At 45.4% G+C, this 21,815-nt stretch overlaps 2 protein-coding genes across 3 annotated transcripts in view; one reads left to right on the top strand and one right to left on the bottom strand.

The window, feature by feature from the left end:
* LOC144506329 (growth hormone-regulated TBC protein 1-like) overlaps positions 1–748 on the top strand; it is an 86,603-nt gene extending 85,855 nt beyond the window's left edge. Inside the window, exon 8 of the mRNA XM_078232293.1 lies at positions 622–748. Within this exon, the coding sequence (XP_078088419.1) occupies positions 622–645 (24 nt within the window). The 3' untranslated portion in view covers positions 646–748. The remainder of the gene's footprint in view (positions 1–621) is intronic.
* cfap44 (cilia and flagella associated protein 44) overlaps positions 1–21,815 on the bottom strand; it is a 218,205-nt gene that overhangs the window by 11,284 nt on the left and 185,106 nt on the right. For both annotated transcript variants that reach the window (XM_078232289.1, XM_078232290.1), the window contains exons 28-32: positions 18,179–18,286; positions 12,282–12,412; positions 4,861–4,977; positions 2,671–2,872; positions 562–722 (exon numbers count right to left, since the gene is read on the bottom strand). In XM_078232289.1, the coding sequence (XP_078088415.1) occupies positions 562–722; positions 2,671–2,872; positions 4,861–4,977; positions 12,282–12,412; positions 18,179–18,286 (719 nt within the window). The remainder of the gene's footprint in view (positions 1–561; positions 723–2,670; positions 2,873–4,860; positions 4,978–12,281; positions 12,413–18,178; positions 18,287–21,815) is intronic.

Below are 21,815 nucleotides of genomic sequence, written 5' to 3'. Positions count from 1 at the left end.
AAGACAAGTTAATATCTGAAGCTAACTTGTATCAACAAGGCATTCCAACATGGAGCTTTGCACAACAGCAGCATGCACCAGTAATTCTGGGCTGTATTCATGGTCCATACAATTTTCTACTCATGAATGGGGAACTGTTCTAATCAATAACAATAACTTGTATTCAGAAGATTCTAAAAATGTCCCAAGGCGCTTCATGGACTAAATCTGGCTCGGAGCCCCTGGGCTGAAGGGTCTCATTTGGTGCTGTAAAACTCTATGACTCTATAAGGAGATATATGGAGCAGGTTACAAAGATAGGGAAAGGCAGAGAGGGAGGGATTTAACATAAGGACAAACATTTGAAAGTTGAGACCTTGCCTGACGGAGCCAAGTCAGGTCAGCAAACACAAGGTGAAGTGTCGTGATCTCTGGCCCAATTTCCAATTTGGATCCTGCTGCGCTAAGTGTACCGAGCTATAAAATGCATTCCATGGTTAAACAAACAACTCACCACCTCACCAGTTTCCCTTTGTTAGCACAGTACTTGATAACCAATTGATATCCTGTGTAGTTACTTACATCCTTGCGTCTGACTCTTCTTTGGAATTGTGTATCATTGACATCAATCTTCTCTTTCAGCTCCTGCAGAGTCATGTTCACTGACAGAGTCTGCAATGCTTCCAGATCGACTACACGGCCAAACTTCCGGATCATCTCTTGATAACAGACTTCCTCCAATTCTGTAATAATACAATTCTGGCTGCAGTTTTCAAATGTGTACTATGATTGATTATTCTGCTAACTTCTGTCAACAAGAAATCTGTCATTAAAAAACAGTGTGTCTGGAGCCCCTTCTGTCATGTGATCATTGCTCAAATCAGAACTGAGGAGGAAAGCAGCAAGAAAACAACCAATGAAAGGGGCGCCGATCAAGTGGGTGATATTGACCTGGATGGTGTTGAACTTTTTGAGCGTTATTACTTGCCACTGATCAGCCCAAACCTGAATGTTGTCCAGAGCTTGCTGCACGATGGCACACAGACTTCTTCATTAACAAAGAAGTTATGAATGGTGCTGAGTACTTCAGTTACAGTTCTTCTTACTTCGGTTGTTCTTCTTACAGCAGAGAAGGTTGAGAAAAGAGTTGAGGAAACCATGAGGGAACTTTACAGAGTAGATGGAGTGAAATTATTCCCACTGCTGGAAGGTTCTAGAATCAGAGTACGTAGATTTAAGGTAATTGCTAAAGACACCCATGTGGAAATACTGCTTTAAGCAGTGAGTGGCTAGAGTCTGAAGTACACTGCCTGAGAGAGGGTTCAGAAAATAATTGGATAAGCAACCAAAAAGATGATCAGGACTCTGGGGAAATTATTTTACGATACTATTGGCATCACATCTTAAAAAGGATATATTGGCGTTGGAGAGATTGCAGCATAATTTATTAGATACCCATGGTTATTTATTGGATTCCAAGTGTTAGGTTACTTGGGGTGGGGGGGGGGGGGGGGTGAGGTGAGGAATTAAACTAACTAAGGTTGTATTCCCTGGAATTTAGATGGCTAAGTGGGGAATTTGATTGAAAATTTCAAGATATTAAGGGGTCTATTAGGTAGATTAGGAGAAATTAGTTAAGGAGTCTAACCAAGAAGCAGAGTCTAAACATTAGGTATAGAACTTTCAGGAATGGAATTAGGAATCACTTGTTCACATGGTAGAAGTTTGGAATTCTCTTCCACAAATGAGAATTGATGCTAGATCAGTTGTTAATTTAGAAATGAAATTGATTGATTGTCATTAACCAAAGATATCGAGGAGATGGGGTAATGGCTGGTGTATGGGTTTAAGATACAGATCCGTCATGCCCCCATTAAATGGCAGACTGGTTTGAGGGACTAAATAGCCTACTCCTGTCCCTGTGTTTCACATGTTATTGCTGATCCTTCACCTACCTCTGCAGATTCCTCACATACTCATTGCTTCCTCTATTTCAGAGCATTTTAATGTTATATGGAGAAGCCAGAAGATTTATTTGCTGGTTTCACCTCATTCACTTTCTGTGGGAAAATGCTGATTACATTTTTAAAGATTCACAATAATGGGACAGTCATTTCTTGAAAGAAAGACTGAGAGGCTTGCATTTCTACACTACTCTTCACATTCTCTCGATGTGCTAGCATGCTTAACAATCAGTGATTCGTTTTTGAAATGTAGGAAACATAACGGCTGATATAAACACAGCTGGATTGGGGAGGTAGTGGAATAATGATATTGTCACTGGACTAGCAATGCTCTGGGAACCCAGGTTCCAAATTCTATTATGAAAGATGATGAAATTCGTATTTAATAAAAATCTGGAATTAAGAATCTACTGGTGACCATGACACCATTGTCGATTGTTGTAAAAACCCTAAAAAACACTAATGCCCTTTAGGGAAGGAAATCTGCTGTCCTTACCTGGTCTACCTACATGTCACTCCAGAGCCACAGCACTGTGGTTGACTCTCAAATGTCAGCTCACGGACAATTTGGGTTGGTCAATAAATGCTGGCCCAGCCAGTAACAACCACATCCCACTGGGCACTGAGACACTGGGCAGGATCCCAGCCCCAGTTCTTGTTCAGGAGCTGTGTGGTGTATCTGCTTGCAGGCAACTTCTAACAATAACATTCCCCTCACGGCAGTTACCTGCGATTTCAGCTTCCATCCCGGCTTTGTCCTGCAGAAGCTGGACATGTTTCTGCCGGGCTTCTTTATACAGCTCTCGCTGCTCGTCCTTTTCCACCTGTAGTTCTTTGATTCGCTTTTGCAGCAATGTTAAAGCTGGATTGGTGAAAACCAGTCCAAGTACAAGATCACTCGGCATGTCTCCATTGACAATGTATTCCACCTGCCAAGACAAGAGCAACTGTGTAGTAAGCTCCAATTACTGACAAATACTGAGAAAGAAACTAACCCACAGTATTCAATTGTTAACGGTTCTGGGACAAATACAAGCAACAACTTCTATTTACACATTTAATATAATAAAACATCCTAGGGTGCATTAAAAAATAAAATCTGACATCGTGCCGCATGGGGAGCTATTAGGTCAAATTATGGGGCATAGTCTAAAAATTAGGGGCATTCAGGAGTAATGTTAGGAAACACTTCTACACACAAAGGGTGGTAGAGGTTTGGACTCTCTTCCACAAACGACAGTTGATGCTAGATCTGTTGCTATCATTAAATCGGAGGTAGATAAATTTTTGTTAAGCAAAGATATTATGGGAGATGGGCCAAAGACAGCTATATGGAGCGCAGCCATAATCTCATTAAATGGCAGAACAGTTCTCATGGATTGGAAGGTAACAAATGTAATCCCACTATTTAATGGAAAATGAGAAAAAATGGGGAACAAAGGCCATTTAACGTCACAATAATAGGAGGCAAAATGCACGAATCTATATTATTAGGGAAGTGGCAACAGGATAATTAGAAAACCATATGATTAATCAGAATCAGAATAGATTTATGACAAGGAAATCATGTTTGACAAATATGTTAGAGGTTTTTGAGAGGAACTTAGTAAGAAGGATAAGCGGGGACAAGTGTAAGTAGTGTATTTGAATTTTCAAAAAGCATTCAATAAAGTACGGTTATACAAAGTTGGGACTCATGAGATTGAGGGTAATAATGAATTGAGGATTGGTCAGGAAAAAAAAAGTGTAAGAATAAACAGGACATTTTGGGCTGGCAAGCTGTAACTAACCTTAAGGATCAGTACTTGGACCTCAGCTATTTACAATCTATATTATTGATTTAGTTATGGGGCTGTGTGTAATGTGTCCAGGTTTGTTGACAATACAACGTTAGGTGGGAAAGTAAGCAGTGAGAAGGACACAAAGATGCTTCAGAGAGATTGGGTGAGTGGGTAAGACCAAGCAGCCAAAAAATATTGTGGCAAAGTCTGAACTTATCCAGTTAGGTAGAAAAATAAAGTGTAACTTTTTTTGAATGGTGATACTAGGAAGTCTTTGCATTCAGGAGAACCTAGATGTTCTTGTACATGAAGTTTAGGAAGTTAACATGCAGCTACAGCAAGCAAATAGAGAGGCAAATAGTATTTAGCATATTACAAATTATTAAATCTCAAACAAGTGGAAATAGTTTATCTTTATCTACCCCTTGGGACTCAACTTTGAGTTCAACAACTTTAGACTGTGACCTTTCTCCTCCATCTTGACCCCCTTTTTTAAATCCAATTTTTTTTTTGTCCCATACAATACATCCTCCCCACAGTGCCATCTGTCACTTGGTTTTTGTTATGCTTTCACTGAGTACTGACCTTTGTAATGCTTTTTCCTTACCTTTATGCCACTATCAGAACCTTCATAATCTTTCACACTGCTATTAACACTCCCTCTGTCTTGTACCTACATATCTTTGCTTCAATCTCTCTTAGTTCCCACCTATCACTGCTTCCTCCCCTCTTACACAGTATATAATCCATCACATTTTTCTCTCTCTTTAGCTCGGAAGAATCATCATCTGTTATATTTCCACAGATTCGGCCAGACTTGTTGATTTTTCTAGCACTTTCTGTTTTTATTTAAGATACATCAGCTTTTTCACAAGTAGAGAAGTCTTACTCCTACGGCACAGGGTATGGTGAGGCCACACCATTGTCGCTGTTCCCCTTGTCCTCATATGTTCAAGATTACTACAAATGTTAATAGGAATGCTGTCAATGTGCCTCAAGCATAGATAGCCAATATCAAAATGTAAATGAGTGCATGATAATTCGCAGTCTTTATTCAGGGGTTGCACTTTGTTTGCAATGAAAGACAGTTCAAATGAAGTTTTATAACAAAGCAGTTTAAATCCATCTTTTTTTACCTGGTGGAGTTTCAGAGGAATAACCACATACAGCTCATTCAGTTTCTGCTGTTTCTCTCGTTGCAATACTTCCAGGTCTTTCTTCGCAGACTTTACAGTTCCTTCGATAATTTTTACCTGTGGTAACAGTGCAATTACATCGTCACCTAGTCCATGAGGAATGTGAGAACAAAAGGAATAGGGACTAGGATACGCTATTTGGCTATGTGAAGCTGCTCTGCCATTCAGTAAGATCATGGCTGATCTTTCACCTCAACACTATTCCCATATTCCTGAGTATCCACAAAACCTAACAACTTCTACATTATATATACTCGAGGACCGAGCAGCCACAACTCTGGAGGCCAGAATTCTAAAGACTCACAACCTTTTGAATGAAGAAATCTCTTATTTCAGTCCAAAATATCCAACCCCTTACTCTGAGACGATGACCATTTGTTCTGGTTTCCATAACCAGGGGAAGCTTTCTGCCAAGCCTCTTAAGAATTTAAGAAATAGGAGTGGGGGTGAGTCATATAGCCCCCCTGAGCCCACTCCACCATTTAATAAGGTTATGGCTGATCATATTGTGGCCTTAACTCCACTTTTCTCTCTGCCCCCCCCTTAACCCCTGACTCCCTTGTCAATTAAAAATGTGTCTAACTCAGCCTTGAAAAAATTCAACTCCCAGCCTCCCCTGCTCCCTGGGGTAGTGAATCCTAAGGACAAAAACTGAGAGAAAATAAATTCCACCCCACCTCCATTTTAAACGGGAGACAAAAGTTCCCAGCCACATTTCCTGAAGCCTACAGAATAGAACAGTGTCCTATTTCCATTTCAATACAGAATTCCTGTCAATCAATGCACAGGAGCAGATGCTGAGATTTCTTTCAACCCTCAAAAGCAGCTTTTTTTTTTAAACAGCCAGAGCTGTTTGCCAATTTAAATCACAGCACAAAACAGGAGGGCAGAGGCTGGCGGGACATATTTAAAAACATTTTTTGATGCACAACAGCAATAGGAAAAGTACTGTCATACATGATAATAATTACAAAATGCTGGTTAATGTCAGGATCAACTTTCTCTTACAAGACTAGTCCCTATGATGAATCAGTACATTATAAAAACATCCATATTACAATATAAATTTAACAGTGACATTTCTGAAGGGTGCCAAAACATTTGGCACTTATCTTTCAGAATGTTCCGGATTCACCAGCAGGTTTCCCACAGCAGTATCCAAGGACGGGTATTTTCCCCAGCTTGGTGCACATCGTGCATAGGCAGAAATACAATTTTTCACTGGTCCTCACAAAGAGGATCCTGACCTCAGAAGAGTTGCGCATACCTTTCACACATGGGTGGAGTGATTTTATGGGGACAACACGAGCAGGAAATGTGGCAGGTGGTATGAACTATTAAAATTTTGCTCTCCCGATGACAGACTCAAATTTAGCGATTAAGTCAATGGTGTTTTTGTAGTATGCCTGGCTTCATACCATCCTGTTCCTACTTGGAACCTTTGTATCCCATGAATGCTCATCATATTTTGGATGGGATTCTCCCAAAAAAATTCTAAGTGTCGAATTCATGTAAAAACTGGAGTAAATCCTGCTCGTTTTTTCAGCGGGACTTTGGAGATGTTCCGAGATCGGCACATATGCAGTAGCCCCGCATTGCCGGCCTCCCGATCGCTGACCGACCCCACAGCCCCGCATCACTAGCGGTGCAACACCCCACCACCCGATCGCTGGCCTCCCAGCCATGTCTGGGCCAGTCTTGACCACCCCACACCCTGCCCCCAGCAGTCCCGACTACCCCCCCCTCCCCACCCCGATGGCAAGCCCCGATTGCTGGCATCCCTCCCTCTGTCACTGATCCCAGTGCAGGGTGGCAGCGGTACTCCCCCACCAGCTCACCCCAAGAGGCCCCCCATGGACCCCACCCCCATTAGGCCCCACCCCCTTGGCACTGCTCAATGCCCGGTGGACAGTGCCAAGGTGGCCCCTTGGGCATTGCCACTCTGCCCTTTGGGCAGTGCCAGAAGGCCAGACTGGCACTGCCAAGCTGGCAATGCCCAGGGGCTACCCCCCTTACCACCAAACTCCTGGGCACCTCCTTTCACTTCAGTGGGGTCGGGCCGCCAGCTCCCTGCTACTGGGGAGCTGTTATAAACCCCCGCTGGAGCGAAACATGCCTGGGGGTGAGGGAGACTTGAATCCCGGGCCCGCTAATAAGATTAAAATCATCATTTAAATCATTTATGCAGCTCCGCGCCAGTTTCTGACGTGGAACTGAAAGCGCCGGAAATCCGGCAACCAGAGACTCGTGGAGGCCATGGCACCCAGTGGGGAGTCCGCTACACAGCCTCCACTTGACTCTCCCAGCCTGCTGCACTGCTTTAGCAGCGCAATGGGCTGGGAGAATCATCCCCTTTGTAATTATGTCACATTTTCAAGATGAATTCAATGGGACACAAGAATCTCAGGGCAATGGGTTCACGTTTGTTTAAAGGTGGCGCGGAATGGTTGGCTTTGTGCTGTTGTGTCTGAGGTCAGTGGTTTTCCTTGTTTGGCACAGGGAAGGGGAGCAGGGAACTGGCAGCTTCTGTGGAGGCTCAGGATGGGCAAGGGATATATTCAGGGGCACACGGAGTAGAAGAGCTAAGGGAAGGGCATCCTGGATGTGGTGGGGACACGGTTAAGAAAATAAGGGGCTTAAAGGATGGGGGTAGTACCAAAGTGGGTAACTTCACATTTCTCCACATTATGTTCCATATTGCCATATTCTTGCCCAATCACTTAACCCATCTATATCCTTTTGTAGCTTCTTTGCACCCTCCTCACAGATTACTTCCCCATCTAATGTGGTATTGCCAGCAACTTAGATACATTACACTTGATTCCCTCATCTAGGTTACTGATATAGATTGTAAACAGCACTAGTCCAAGCACTGATTCTTGTGGTATCTCACTGGTTGTCATAGCAACCTGAAAATGGCCCATTTATTACTACTTTCTGCTTTGTGTCCATTAACTGATCTTCAATCCATGCTAATCCTTAACCCATTAATCCTTGAACAGCACCTTATCAAATGTGTGTAAATCTGAATGTATTACAATCTGCTGATTGCCCCCTTATCCACCCTATTAGTTACACCATTAAAACATTTCAAAGATTGCCTAACAAGGTCTCCGTTTCATAAATCTATGTTGCCTCAGCCCAGTTTAGTTAAGTGTCCTATTACCACATCACTAATAACAGATTCTAGCATTTTCCCAATCACTGGAATCAGATGACCTGGTTTATACTTTCCTGTTTTCTCCCTCCCTCCTTTCTAGAATTGGGGTTCTATAAACTACACCCACCAGTGTTTTTTTACCTCTTGCTGTTTCTTAGCTCCACCCAAACTAATTCTACATCTTGATTTTTTTGGCAAAGATCCTTGCTCTTTTCACCCCACCTATTTCTACCCAAGTCGCTACTCAACTCCAAGCCTCAATATTTATTTTGTTTCTTTTGAATTTACCCTTTTCCCTGAATCTCCCACCATTCTCTTCACTAATTTAAAGCCTGTGGACTATGGCAATGATTTCATAGAATGCTTATAGCACAGAAGGAGGCCATTTGATCCATCATGTCTGTGCTGGTTCTCTGCAAGAACCAGGCACCTCATACGACTCCCCTATCTCTCTTCTTGGGGCCCACAAATGTTTCCTCTTCAGATAATGATCCAAGTTACTTCTGAAAGCTTCATTTGAATGTGCCTCCACCACTCTCTCAGGTAGTGCACTCCACATCCTAAGGACTTGTTGCAGAAAGAGATTTCTCCTCATCTTACCTTTGCCAATCATTTTCATCTGTGTCTTCAGATTCTCGATACTTCCATTAATGGGAACAATGTCTCTCTATTTCTCTGTCCAGACCTGTCATGATTTTGAATAACTCTATCAATTGTAGTCTTACTTTGCTCCAGGGAGATCAGCTCCACTTTTTCCAATTCATCTTCATAACTGAAGTTCGTTATCCTTGGAACTATTCTTGTGAATCTTTTCTGCACTCTCTCTAATGCCTTTGCATCCTTCCTAAAGTGTGCTGCCTACAACTGAACACAATACTTCAGTTCAAGCTGAACCAGTGCTTTGTACAAGTTTAGCATGACTTCCCTACTTTTTTACTCATTGTTCCTATTGATAAAGTCCAGGATCCTGGATGCCTTTTTAACCACTTTCTCGATCTGTCCTGCCAACCTCAATGATTTATCCACATATACCTAGGGTCACTCTGTTCCCTATACCCACTTTAGATTTGTGCCCTTTATTTTATACTGCCCTCCAACCAAAATGAATCCATTCACATGTCTTAGCATTAAATTTTCACAATGTCCATTCCACCAGCCTGACCATTCCTGTGAACTCCATCACTATCCTCCTCACAGCTCACTAGACTTCCAAGTTTTGTGTCATCTGCAATTTTTGAAACGGTGTATTTAAAGCAGGTCAAGAAAAGCTGTGGTCCTAGCACGGACCTCTGGGGAACCCTATTGTACACCTTCCTCCAGTTTGAGAAACAACTATTCACTCCACTACTCTCTGTTTTCTGTCACTCTGTCAACTTTGTTTTCTTGTTTTCACATCCCCTTTTGTTCCATAGGCTTCAATTTTGCTGGAAAGTTTATTATGTGGCACTGTATCGAATGCCTTCTGGAAGTCCATGTACACCACATCAACCACATTACCATGATCAACCCTCTCTGTTTACTTCATTAAAAAAAGTCAATCAAGTTAGTTAAGCAGGATTTGCTCTTAACAAGTTTGTGCTGGTTTTCATAATTAATCTACACTTTTCCAAGAGACTGTCCAAGAAAAGTGAGAAAGATAAATTACATCATAGTTAGCATAGCTGCAGCCAACCTCGTAAGTTTCAATTTTAGCTCTCAGTTGGTTTCCTTTTGGCACACATCTGTGCAAGTCTAGGCCTCTATCATAGCGAAGATCCTGTGAGAGCAGGAGGGAACTGGCTGCATATGTAGAAAGGAAACTTATGGGAGGAAATAGGGGAAAAAGAAGGAAGAAGTGGGGAACATGGGGGTCTAAACATTCCTGTGGGGCCCAGAGAATCATTTCTGTTTTGCGTTGACTGACAAAAGAATATTAAAAAATTATGCCTCATCCTCTTGCTTCAGTGTAGCAGCGAAGCCAAAGATCACCAGGCTCCATTTGGCATCAGTGGAGTCCTGTTAGCATACATAAAGAAAGACCAGGCCCTAGTGCCTTCTCCAACTGCTCAAACGATGTAGATTAAAACTGACATGAGTTGACTTTTATCGCAGGAATACAGGCGGCTGGCATATAACTTAGGGCACTGTGCCATCACCCCACCATGAATTTATAGGCAGTGGAGGAGGTATTGGGTCAGTCACCCACTTGTGGCCTGATAGAGGCCTTTAGGTGATCAATGAATGCCCAATTAAGGGTGCTATTCTGTTGCTGCTCTGATTTAATTTGCAGTGGGAAAGCCCTAGGCCCAACTTGTAGCCCACCAGTTTAACCCTAAAGGCTGCCGACCAGTGAAAGGGGTGATGCCTCCTTCCCGGGCCCTCTGTGTCAATCAGAGTCCCTTCTCCCACCTCACAATTTTGCCTCCCCACAACCTCTTACAAGTCCTGCTCTGTCCAACAAGCCCCCTAACTCCCTGGGGCTTGTCAGCCTGGCCCCAGTGAGATCTTGGACTTACTTAAATACAAAGCTCAGGTATTGCTGAAAGAATACATTTTGTCGAAATTTCCCTTCTTGCATTCATCAGGGATCGCAAGAATACCAATGTAAGAGAAACAATGGCATTTTACTGCATGAGGAGAGGGCACTGATTGGTTGGCAAGTGGACTCTAATTGGTAGAAGTATTGTCATGGAGAATGCAACAGTTGATGGTGACTGACAGTTAACTGCCTAGCATTATATGGAAACTTAAACCAGGCAGCTTGACTGATTGGTCAAGGCATTGTCCTGTGGATAAACCAGTGAACAGCTGTCACTTATTTTGTTTAGATGAAACAGGCACACTGTGTGTACGTGTTCTGTCTGTCTGCAAAGAACAGGGCCCTGTGTATTATATATAGCTTCCAGTACACACAAATACTCCACATTGTGAGCCCAAGTGACAATCTTAAATTGGTTACAGTGTAATTTTTAGTACATGAGGAACTTTTAGCAAATGTTGTCCAATCGGGGAATCACATTGACACTGTATTCTGCAAACACAAGCTGGTTGGGTATGGTCTGTATTAAATGTGCCCATCGATCACTGAATGCTATTGCCTTGTCTTATCTGCAGTACTGGCAGTGGCCACCACTCCTGCTTGGCGCTCCCAGTGTGCAGAGCTACTGGAGGCCTTTGATTAGCCAGCAGCTCTATGAAGCAGGACATCCTCCTGGAGAAAGACAGATGTCCCGCCTCATATTAATTAAAGGGCTATTGCCCAAAAATCTAAAGCGGGGTAGTCCAGCTATGTGGAACTTTTCTCACTTTTTTCTCATCCTTCCAGGTGGAAGCTGTGTCTTTGAATATTTTTAAGGCAGCAGTGGATAGATTATTGATAAACAAAGGGGTGCAAGGCTATTGGGGGTTGGTGGGAATGTGGAGTTGAGGTTACAATCAGATCAGCCATGATCTTATTGAAAGGCAGAGCAGGATTGAGGGGCCAAGTGGCCTACTCCTGCTCCTATTTCCTATATTCATATGAGTATCGGGCACTCACCTGTGTAGGATGTAACATCCTGCCAATGGGGTTTCAGGCAGGTAAGTGTGCACAATGGTGCAAATCCCAAAAGACTCGACTAATGACTATCTCAAGGAGAACATTTTCTTCAATTCAAATTACCCCTCACCTGCATGGCTCGCTAAGCCATTTGAGAGGGCATTTAAAAATCAACAGGCCATTTCAGAGAGCATTTAAGAAGCAACCACATTGCCATGGACTGGAGTCACATGTAGGCCAGGCCAGCTAAGGATGGCAGATTTCCTTCCTTAAAGAACATTACAAAACCAGTAGGATCTTTACAACAATTGACAATGGTTTTATGGTCATCATTAAACTTTTAATTCCAGATTTTTATTAAATGCAAATTTCACTATTTGCTGTAGTGGGATTCAAACCTGGGTTCCACAGCATTACCCTGGGTTTCTGGATTTCTAGTCCAGTGACAATACCACTGCGCCAGCACTTCCCCTACCTATTTATCACCAACAATGCATCCATTCTGATCCTCTGCAAGTGCCATTTCAATTTAGTCTGCATTATTCCACTGCTACTTGATTAAACAGACATTGTATGTTCTTTTTATCTAACAGAAAAGATGCTTAAGGTAGAATTAGATATTCTTATTTAAACGGTAGAGTTAGATATTCTTATCTAAAAGCTAAAAGGACTCAAATCACAAACCTTCTTGGCAATCATATCATATTCTTTCTTTAATAATTCCACAACTTTTTTCTCTTCAGCCAAGGCTTCCTCAATATCCAGTCGTTTTTCTCGAAGTTGAAGGGTGTTTTCAAATAATGCTGGGTCACAAGCTGTATAAGCAAGGCAGGTGACAGATGTGACAAGATTTATCCTTTTTTAAACCAAATTTACCAAGATGGCACAATGATAGTTCATTGCCTCAATGGAGCAGATGAGTCAAAGAACCATGAAGGATTATAGCACACAGCCAGCATTTCAGCCCACTGTGTCTGTGCTGCTCATTGCTACAGCAATCTAAAATTATTCCCACTCCTACCAATATCGCTGAATCACTCCCAAAGTATTTCCAATGCCCCATTCCCTGCCGATAGCCCTGCATTAATCCAAATCTAATCCCACTGTCCAATTTTCTCCCCATAATCCTGTAACAATCCCAAACTAATCCTACTGCCCCACTCTCTCCCCATAATCCTGTAGCAATCCCCGAACTATTCCCACTGTTCCACTCTCCCCACAACCCTGTATCAATCCTAACCTAATTCCACTGCCTCTTTCTCACCAGAGCCACGTACCAATTCCAAACTAATCCCATTGCCCCACTCTCTTCCCATAATCCTGTAGCAATCCCAAACTAATCCCACTGTCCCACTCTCCCCATTGTCCCGGATTAATCCCAAACTAATTTCACTGTCCCACTCGCCCCATAACCCCTGTATCAATTCCAAACTAATCCCACCACCTCAATCTCTCCTCATAGCCCCGAATAAATCGCAAACTAATCCCACTGCCCCACACTCTCCCATAGCCCTGTATCCATCCCAAATTAATCCCATTGCCCCACTTTCTTCCCATAATCCAGTAGCAATTCCAAACTAATCCCACTGTCTCACTCTCCCCCGATTGTCCTGGATTAATCCCAAACTAATCCCACTGTCCCACTCTCCCCATAACCCCACATTAATCCTAAATTAATCCCACTGCCCCGCACTCTCTCCATAACCCTGTATCAATTCCAAACTAATCCCACCACCTCACTCTCTCCTCATAGCCCCAGATAAATCCCAACCTAATCCCAATGCTCCACTCTCTCTCCCCATAGCCCTGTATCAATCTCAAACTAATCCCACTTCCCCACTCTCCCCATAGCCCAGTATCAGTTCCAAACTAATACCAGTACCCCACTGTCTCCCCATAGCCCTGTATCAATCCCAAACTAATCCAACTCCCCCACTCTCCCAAAGCCTTGTATCAATCCCAAACTAATACCACTGCCCTACTCTCTCCCCATACTCCTGTATCAATCCCAAACTAATCTTATTGCCCCATTGTTTCCCATGAGGTGGAGATGCCAGCGTTGGACTGGGGCAAACACAGTAAGGAGTCTCACAACACTAGGTTAAAGTCCAACAGGTTTATTTGGTAGCACAGGCCACTAGCTTTCGGAACGCTGTCCCTTCATCAGGTAAGTGGGAGTTCTGTTCACAGACAGGGCATATAAAGACACAAACTCAATTTACAAAATAATGGTTGGAATGCGAGTCTTTACAGGTAATCAAGTCTTAAAGGTACAGACAATGTGAGTGGAGAGAGGGTTAAGCACAGGTTAAAGAGGTGTGAATTGTCTCCAGCCAGGACAGTTAGTGAGATTTTGCAAGCCCAGGCAAGTCGTGGGGGTTACAGATAGTGTGACACGAACCCAAGATCCCGGTTTAGGCCGTCCTCATGTGTGTGGAACTTGGCTATCAGTCTCTGCTCAGCGACTCTGCGTTGTCGTGTGTCATGAAGGCAGCCTTGGAGAACACTTACCCGAAGATCAGAGGCCGAATGCTCGTGACCGCTGAAGTGTTCACCAACAGGAAGAGAACACTCTTGCCTAGTGATTGTCGAGCGGTGTTCATTCATGCGTTGTTGTAGCGTCTACATGGTCTCCCCAATGTACCATGCCTCGGGACATCCTTTCCTGCAGCGTATCAGGTAGACAATGTTGGCTGAGTTGCAAGTGTACGTACCGTGTTCCTGGCGGATGGTGTTCTCACGTGAGATGATGGCATCCGTGTCGATGATCCGGCACGTCTTGCAGAGGTTGCTGTGGCAGGGTTGTGTGTGTCGTGGTCACTGTTCTCCTGAAGTCTGGGTAATTTGCTGCGGACAATGGTCTGTTTGAGGTTGTGTGGTTGTTTGAAGGCAAGAAGTGGGGGTGTGGGGATGGCCTTGGCGAGATGTTTGTCTTCATCAATGACATGTTGAAGGCTCTGGAGAAGATGTCGTAGCTTCTCTGCTCCAGGGAAGTACTGGACGACGAAGGGTACTCTGTCCGCCGTGTCCTGTGTTTGTCTTCTGAGGAGGTCGGTGCAGTTTTTCGCTGTGGCGCGTCGGAACTGTCGATCGATGAGTCGAGCGCCATATCCTGTTCTTATGAGGCATCTTTCAGCATCTGGAGGTGTCTGTTGTGATCCTCCTCATCTGAGCAGATCCTGTGTATATAGAGGGTTTGTCCGTAGGGGATGGCTTCTTTAATGTGTTTAGGGTGGAAGCTGGAGAAGTGGAGCATCGTGAGGTTATCCTTGAGCTTGCGGTATAGTGAAGTGCTGAGGTGACCGTCCTTGATGGAGATGCGTGTGTCCAAGAATGCAACCGATTCCGGAGAGTAGTCCATGGTGAGTCTGATGGTGGGATGGAACTTGTTGATGTCATCATATAGTTGTTTCAGTGATTGTTCACCATTAGTCCAAAAGGAAGAAAATGTAATCGATGTATCTAGTGCATAGCATCGGTTGAAGGTCCTGTGGGGTGAAGAGGTCTTGTTCGAACCTGTGCATGAAGATGTTGGCATATTGAGGTGCGAATTTGGTCCCTACGACTGTTCCGTGTGTCTGGATGAAGATCCGGTAGTTGACGTGAAGACATTGTGGTCCAGGATGAAGCGGATGAGTTGTAAAATTGCATCTGGAGATTGGCAGTTGTCGCCATTGAGTACTGAGGCAGTTGCAGCAATGCCATCGTCGTGGGAGATGCTGGTGTAGAGTGCTGAGACATCCATTGTGACGAGGAGTGCTCCTGGTTCCACTGCTCCATGTGTGCTGAATTTCTGTAGGAAGTCCATAGTGTCGCGACAAAAGCTGGGGTTTCTTTGTACAATGGGTTTCAGGATGCCCTCGACATAGCCGGAGAGGTTCTTGCACAGGGTTCCATTGCCTGATATGATGGGACGGCCGGGTGTGCTTGCCTTGTGTATCTGCGGGAGGCAGTAGAGATCTCCAACGCGGGGAGTACGTGGGATGAGAGCATGGAGGGTGCTCTGAAGGTCTGGATCACAGGTCTTGATCAGTCTGTTGAGTTGACAAGTGTGTTCTTTGGTCGGATCTGCGGGTAACTGTCTGTAGTGCTCCTCGTTGTTCAGTTGTTGGTACACTTCTTTGCAGTAATCCATTCTTTTCAATATGACGATGGCCCTTCCTTTGTCTGCTGGTTTGAGAGCACGGATGGCGTTGCATTGTGCTTGGATGATGTTCGGGGCTGTCTTGTGAGTGCGGCTGATGAATCTGGCATTAACGCACCTCCTGATGGCTTGGGCATACATGTCAAGTCAAGGGCAGTGTCAAGTCAAGTGAAGTCAAGAACAGTGACCATGACACCACACAACCCTGCCACAGCAACCTCTGCAAGACGTGCCGGATCATCGACATGGATGCCATCATCTCACGTGAGAACATCATCCACCAGGTACATGGTACATACACTTGCAACTCGGCCAACGTTGTCTACCTGATACACTGCAGGAAAGGATGTCCCGAGGCATGGTACATTGGGGAGACCATGCAGACGCTACGACAACGGATGAATGAATACCGCTTGACAATCACCAGGCAAGAGTGTTCTCTTCCTATTGGGAAACACTTCAGCGGTCACGGGCATTCAGCCTCTGATCTTCGGGTAAGCGTTCTCCAAGGCGGCCTTCACGACACACGACAACACAGAGTTGCTGAGCAGAGACTGATAGCCAAGCTCCGCACACATGAGGACGGCCTCAACCGGGATCTTGGGTTCATGTCACCCTATCTGTAACCCCCACTACTTGACTGGGCTCGCAAAATCTCACTAACTGTCCTGGCTGGAGACAATGCACATCTCTTTAACCTGTGCTTAACCCTCTCTCCACTCACATTGTCTGTACCTGTAAAGACTCGCATTCCAACCATTATTTTGTAAGTTGAGTTTGTGTCTTTATATGCCCTGTTTGTGAACAGAACTCCCACTCACCTGATGAAGGGGCAGCGCTCCGAAAGCTAGTGGCTTGTGCTACCAAATAAACCTGTTGGACTTTCACTTGGTGTTGTGAGACGTCTTAGCATTCTGTCCCCATTGTCCTGTATCAATCCCAAACTAATCCAACTGACCCACTCTGTCCCAATCGCCCTGTATCAATCCCAAACTAATCCCACTGCCACACTCTGTCCCCATAGCCCTGAATAAATCACTTTTGACATTGATACTTTTATTTGCTTCAGTGACTTCCACCTCCTCCCATTCCACACTCTTGTGCGTACTACTGCTCATACCCTCTTGTGTGCACTATTGCACTCACCCCCTCTTGTGCGCTCTGCTGCACTCATACCCTCTTGTGTGTATGACTGGACTCATACCTTCCTGTGTGTACTATGCCACTTGTTTAATACCTTCCTATTTAGCACTGCTGCCTCTCAGCGCCAGGGACCTGGGTTCGATTCCCGACTTGTGTCACTGTTCTCCCCGTGTCTGTGTGGGTTTTCTCCGGGTGCTCCGGTTTCCTCCCACAGTCCAAAAGACTGGTTAGATGCATTGGCCATGCTAAATTCTTCCTCAGTGTACCGAATAGACGCTGGAGTGGGGCGACTAAGGGATTTTCACAGTAACTTCATTGCAGTGTTAATGTAAGCCTACTTGTGACACTAATAATTAAACTTAAACTTAGTTGGCCTTGCAGCCCTTTGAGCCTGCTCTGCTATTCAATACTATCATGGCTGATCCGACTGTAACCTCAACTTCACTTTCCGCCTACGCTGATAACCTTTAACTCCCTTGTCAGTGAAGAATCTATCTACCTTTGTATTAAAAATATTCAATGACCCTTCCTCCCCTGTTCTCTGAGGAGAGATTTCTAGAGAGTCACAACCCTCTGAGAGAATGATTTTTTTCTCAACTCTTTCTTAAATGGGAGATCCCTTACGTTTAAACTGTTTCCCCTTGTTCTAGTCACTCCCACAGGGGGGAACATCCTTTCAGCATTCACCCTGTCAAGTGCCTGCAAGATCTTATATGTTTCAATAAGTTTAACTCTCATTCTTCTAACTCCAATGGATACAGGCCCAACCTGGCCAATCTTTCCTCATAAGATAGCCTCCATCCCAGGAATTGAATATATCTGCAGTAGAATGTTTATATCCACGAAATTGTCTTTTCATCGAAACCCACTACTTTTCCCAAAAGCCGTGACTTGGATTTGATATTTTGACCGGGACTCTGAGAGATTGGATTGTGCAATCTGAGCATGTGCAGTGTGCTGCATTGATTTTTCATCTGCTTCTATTGGAGTTTAAACCAGCTATTATTTTAAAATCACTTGAAGGAAAGCAAAAGGATAAATTTCAGAAGCTTTGTCGAAGTGAAGTGCATATTGTGTGCTGTCCTTAAAACAAGGACAGTATGTGTGCGTAGGGCCTTGTCAATATGTATGCGTGTGAAAGTGTGTGTGAAGTGAGTGACATAAGGGACAGTGGGTGAGAGTGAGATAGATTGTGTAAAAACAGAAGTTATTTATTATTTCCAGTTACTTAAGTTAAAATATTGTCACTGATTCTTTCAGTGACACATAAGAGAGACACTGATATATTTCTTACTCTCTGGACAGGCAGAGTCATCTACTCCACCATCATCAGAACCTGATTCATCCTCATCACTGTAGCCAGATTCCTCATCCGATTCTTCATCACTTTCTTCATCTGACTCTATAGGCAAAAAAATCATATCAGAACAAAATAATAGTAGCTTTACAATTACTGCCATAGCTATCAGTGTTAATATATGAAGGAAAGGAAAGTAACAGGCAGCAAAAGTAGTGCTGGAGTAAAGGATCGTGACAGTCAGATCAATCAGTCAATGAGAAAAGCACAGTAATAAAGAATGTTTGTGGGTGAAGGAGGGTGTGGGGGGGAGAGGGTGTGGGGGGGGGAGAGGGTGTTGGGGGAGGGGGAGAGGGTGTTGGGGGAGGGGGAGAGGGTGTTGGGGGAGGGGGAGAGGGTGTGGGGGGGGTTGTAGAACATAGGAAATAGAACATTACAGCGCAGTACAGGCTCTTCTGCCCACGATGTTGCGCCGACCAGTGAAACCAATCGAAAGCCCCTCTAATCTACACTATTCCAATATCATCCATATGTTTATCCAATAACCATTTGAATGCTCTTAACGTTGACGAGTCCACTACACTACTGCTGCAGGCAGGGCATTCCACGCCCTTACGACTCTCTGAGTAAAGAACCTACCTCTAACATCTGTCCTATATCTCTCACCCCTCAGTTTAAAGCTATGTCCCCTCATGTTAGCCATCACCATCTGAGGAAAAAGGCTCGCACTATCCACCCTAAGTAATCCTCTGATCATCTTGTATGCCCCAATTAAGTCACCTCTTAACCTTCTTCTCTCTAACGAAAACAACCTCAAGTCCCTCAGCCTTTCCTCATCCTGTCTTCCCACCATACCAGGCAACATCCTGGTAAATCTCCTCTGCACCCTTTCCAACACTTCCACATCTTTCCAATAATGCAGCGACCAGAACTGTACGCAATACTCCAAGTGCGGCCGCACCAGAGTTTTGTACAGTTGCAGCATGACCTCATGGCTCCGAAACTCAATCCCTCTACCAATAAAAGCTACCACACCGTATGCCTTCTTAACAACCCTATCAACCTGGGTGCCAACTTTCAGGGATCTATGCACATGGACACCCAGATCCCTCTGTTCATCCACACTACCAAGTATCTTCCCATTAGCCCAGTACTCTGTATTCCTGTTGCTCCTTCCAAAGTGAATCACCTCAAACTTTTCCGCATTAAACTCCATTTGCCACCTCTCAGCCCAGCTTTGCAGCTTATCTATGTCCCTCTGTAACCTGCCACTTCAATCCGCACTGTCTACAACTCCACCGACTTTAGTGTCATCCGCAAATTTACTAATCCATCCTTCTACGCCCTCATCCAGGTCATTTATAAAAATGACAAACAGCAGTGGCCCCAAAACAGATCCTTGCGGTACACCATTGAACCACTGAACTCTAGGATGAATATTTCCCATCAACCACTACCCTCTGTTTTCTTACAGCTAGCCAATTTCTGATCCAAACCACTAAATCACCCTCAATCCCATGTGTCCGTATTTTCTGCAATAGCTTACCATGGGGAACCTTATCAAACGCTTTGCTGAAATCCATATACACCACATCAACCGCTTTACCCTCATCCACCTCTTTGGTCACCTTCTCAAAGAACTCAATAAGGTTTGTGAGGCACGACCTACCCTTCACAAGACCGTGCAGACCATCCCTAATCAAATTATTCCTTTCTAGATGATTATAAATCCTATCTCTTATAAGCAAATATTGGGGTTGTGGAGGGGAAGCGGGTGTGGGGGGAAGAGGGTGTGGGGGGAAGAGGGTGTGGGGGGAGACGGTGTGGGGGGTTGAGAGTGTGGGGGGAGAGGGTGTGGGGGGAGAGGGTGTGGGGGGAGAGGGTGTGGGGGGAGAGGGTGTGGGGGGAGAGGGTGTGGGGGGGGTGAGAGTGTGGGGGGGGTGAGAGTGTGGGGGGGGTGAGAGTGTGGGGGGGGGGTGAGAGTGTGGGGGGGGTGAGAGTGTAGGGGGGGATGGTATAGGGGGAGAGGGCATGGGGAGGAGAGGGTGTTGGGGGGGGAGAGGCTGTTGGGGGGGAGAGGCTGTTGGGGGGGGAGAGGCTGTTGGGGGGGGAGAGGTTGTGGGGGGAGAGGGTGTGGGGGGGAGAGGGTGTGGGGGGAGAGGGTGTGGTGGGGAGAGGGTGTTGGGGGGAGAGGTTGTGGGGGGAGAGGGTGTGGGGGGGAGAGGGTGTGGGGGGAGAGGGTGTGGGGGAGAGGGTGTTGGGGGGGAGAGGGTGTTGGGGGGGAGCGGGTGTTGGGGGGAGAGGTTGTGGGGGGAGAGGGTGTGGGGGGAGAGGGTGTGGGGGGAGAGGGTGTGGGGAGGAGAGGGTGTGGGGAGGAGAGGGTGTGGGGGGGAGAGGGTGTGGGGGGGAGAGGGTGTGGGGGGGAGAGGGTGTGGGGGGGAGAGGGTGTGGAGGGGAGAGGATGTGGGGGGTAGAGGGTGTGGTTTGTAAAAGAGGAAGTTAAACCATTTATCCCTTTTGTATAAACCACAGGCTGGTAATTAGACTTAGAGAATGTCAACTTTGTGGTTGGGAACAAAGGAGATAGTTGAGATGCAGTCAAGTCTGAAGGGAAATGAAAATAAACACAGTTGTCAATGGAGTTTCTCTCAAAGCACTGAATTGTGAAATTGACAGAGGACAAGTCTTTCCAGGAGAGTACAGAGGGTTTCAAAGGTATCAGCTTGATCGGAAGCCTCAGAAACTTCAAATCAAAACTGTGTGCATACATTGGAGCTGAGCACACAACCCCCTCCTCCGCCCTCCCTATAGTGAAACTGACAGCTGCTCTCTCTGACAGTTTCTTGGGTCAACCTCATGCCTGGATGGTGTGGGGGAGGATGCCTCTCACTGCTGAGAGGCACTGGTGGTGCCCCCTATACCTCGGAATCCAACACACCAGGTCTATACTTGTGAGGACCTGTACTAAAGCCCATCTGATGCAGATCTGATGCGGAGGCGGGTGAATAGCGGGAGGGAATTGAATCAGGATTCAAGCCCGTTAATCAGAGGTAAAACAGTGTATTTGAATATTTACTGAGTTCCTGCCCACTCTGGCTGGGACCCCATCAGGGCCAGTGTGGCAGATCAGGAGCATTGGGATGGGTTCGACGATCAGAACATGCCCAATTCTCTGGGCCATTGCGATTCTCCTTGGGATCTATCAGGCCTACAGAATCCCTCCCATTGATTATTTTTGCACAGCAAGTTGTGTCTTTCAGTGTCCTTAAGAAAAACACGTAATGTTGGGCCCGATTTTACCATTTAGAGACTAAGTGCCGGGTGCGGGTGTCAAATAGATCCGAGCCCGGAGGCCGCGCTCCAGCGTGCCCATACGCTTTTTCCCGGCGCCGGTCCAGTGGGCGGGGCTTAGCGCCGCTGGAACGATATGCGCAGTTAGGAAAAAATCTGACGGAACGCGCCCGGGCACGAAAAAAAAAGCAGAGAGTAGGAAAGAGCCTATCTGCCGTTCATCCTCTGGTCGGGGGGGGCGGAGGAGGGTGGGGTGGGAGGAGGTGTGACTTATCATCCCCTGGGGGGGGTGGGAGGGGAGGGAGGGTGACGTCTCATTCCCTGGGGGGCGGGAGGAGAGGGG

The sequence above is a fragment of the Mustelus asterias genome, chromosome 17, assembly GCF_964213995.1.
Source record: "Mustelus asterias chromosome 17, sMusAst1.hap1.1, whole genome shotgun sequence".
In the NCBI taxonomy this organism is placed as follows: domain Eukaryota; kingdom Metazoa; phylum Chordata; class Chondrichthyes; order Carcharhiniformes; family Triakidae; genus Mustelus; species Mustelus asterias.
Note: the sequence above shows the minus strand (reverse complement) of the source record. Positions and strands in the feature narration are given on the sequence as shown.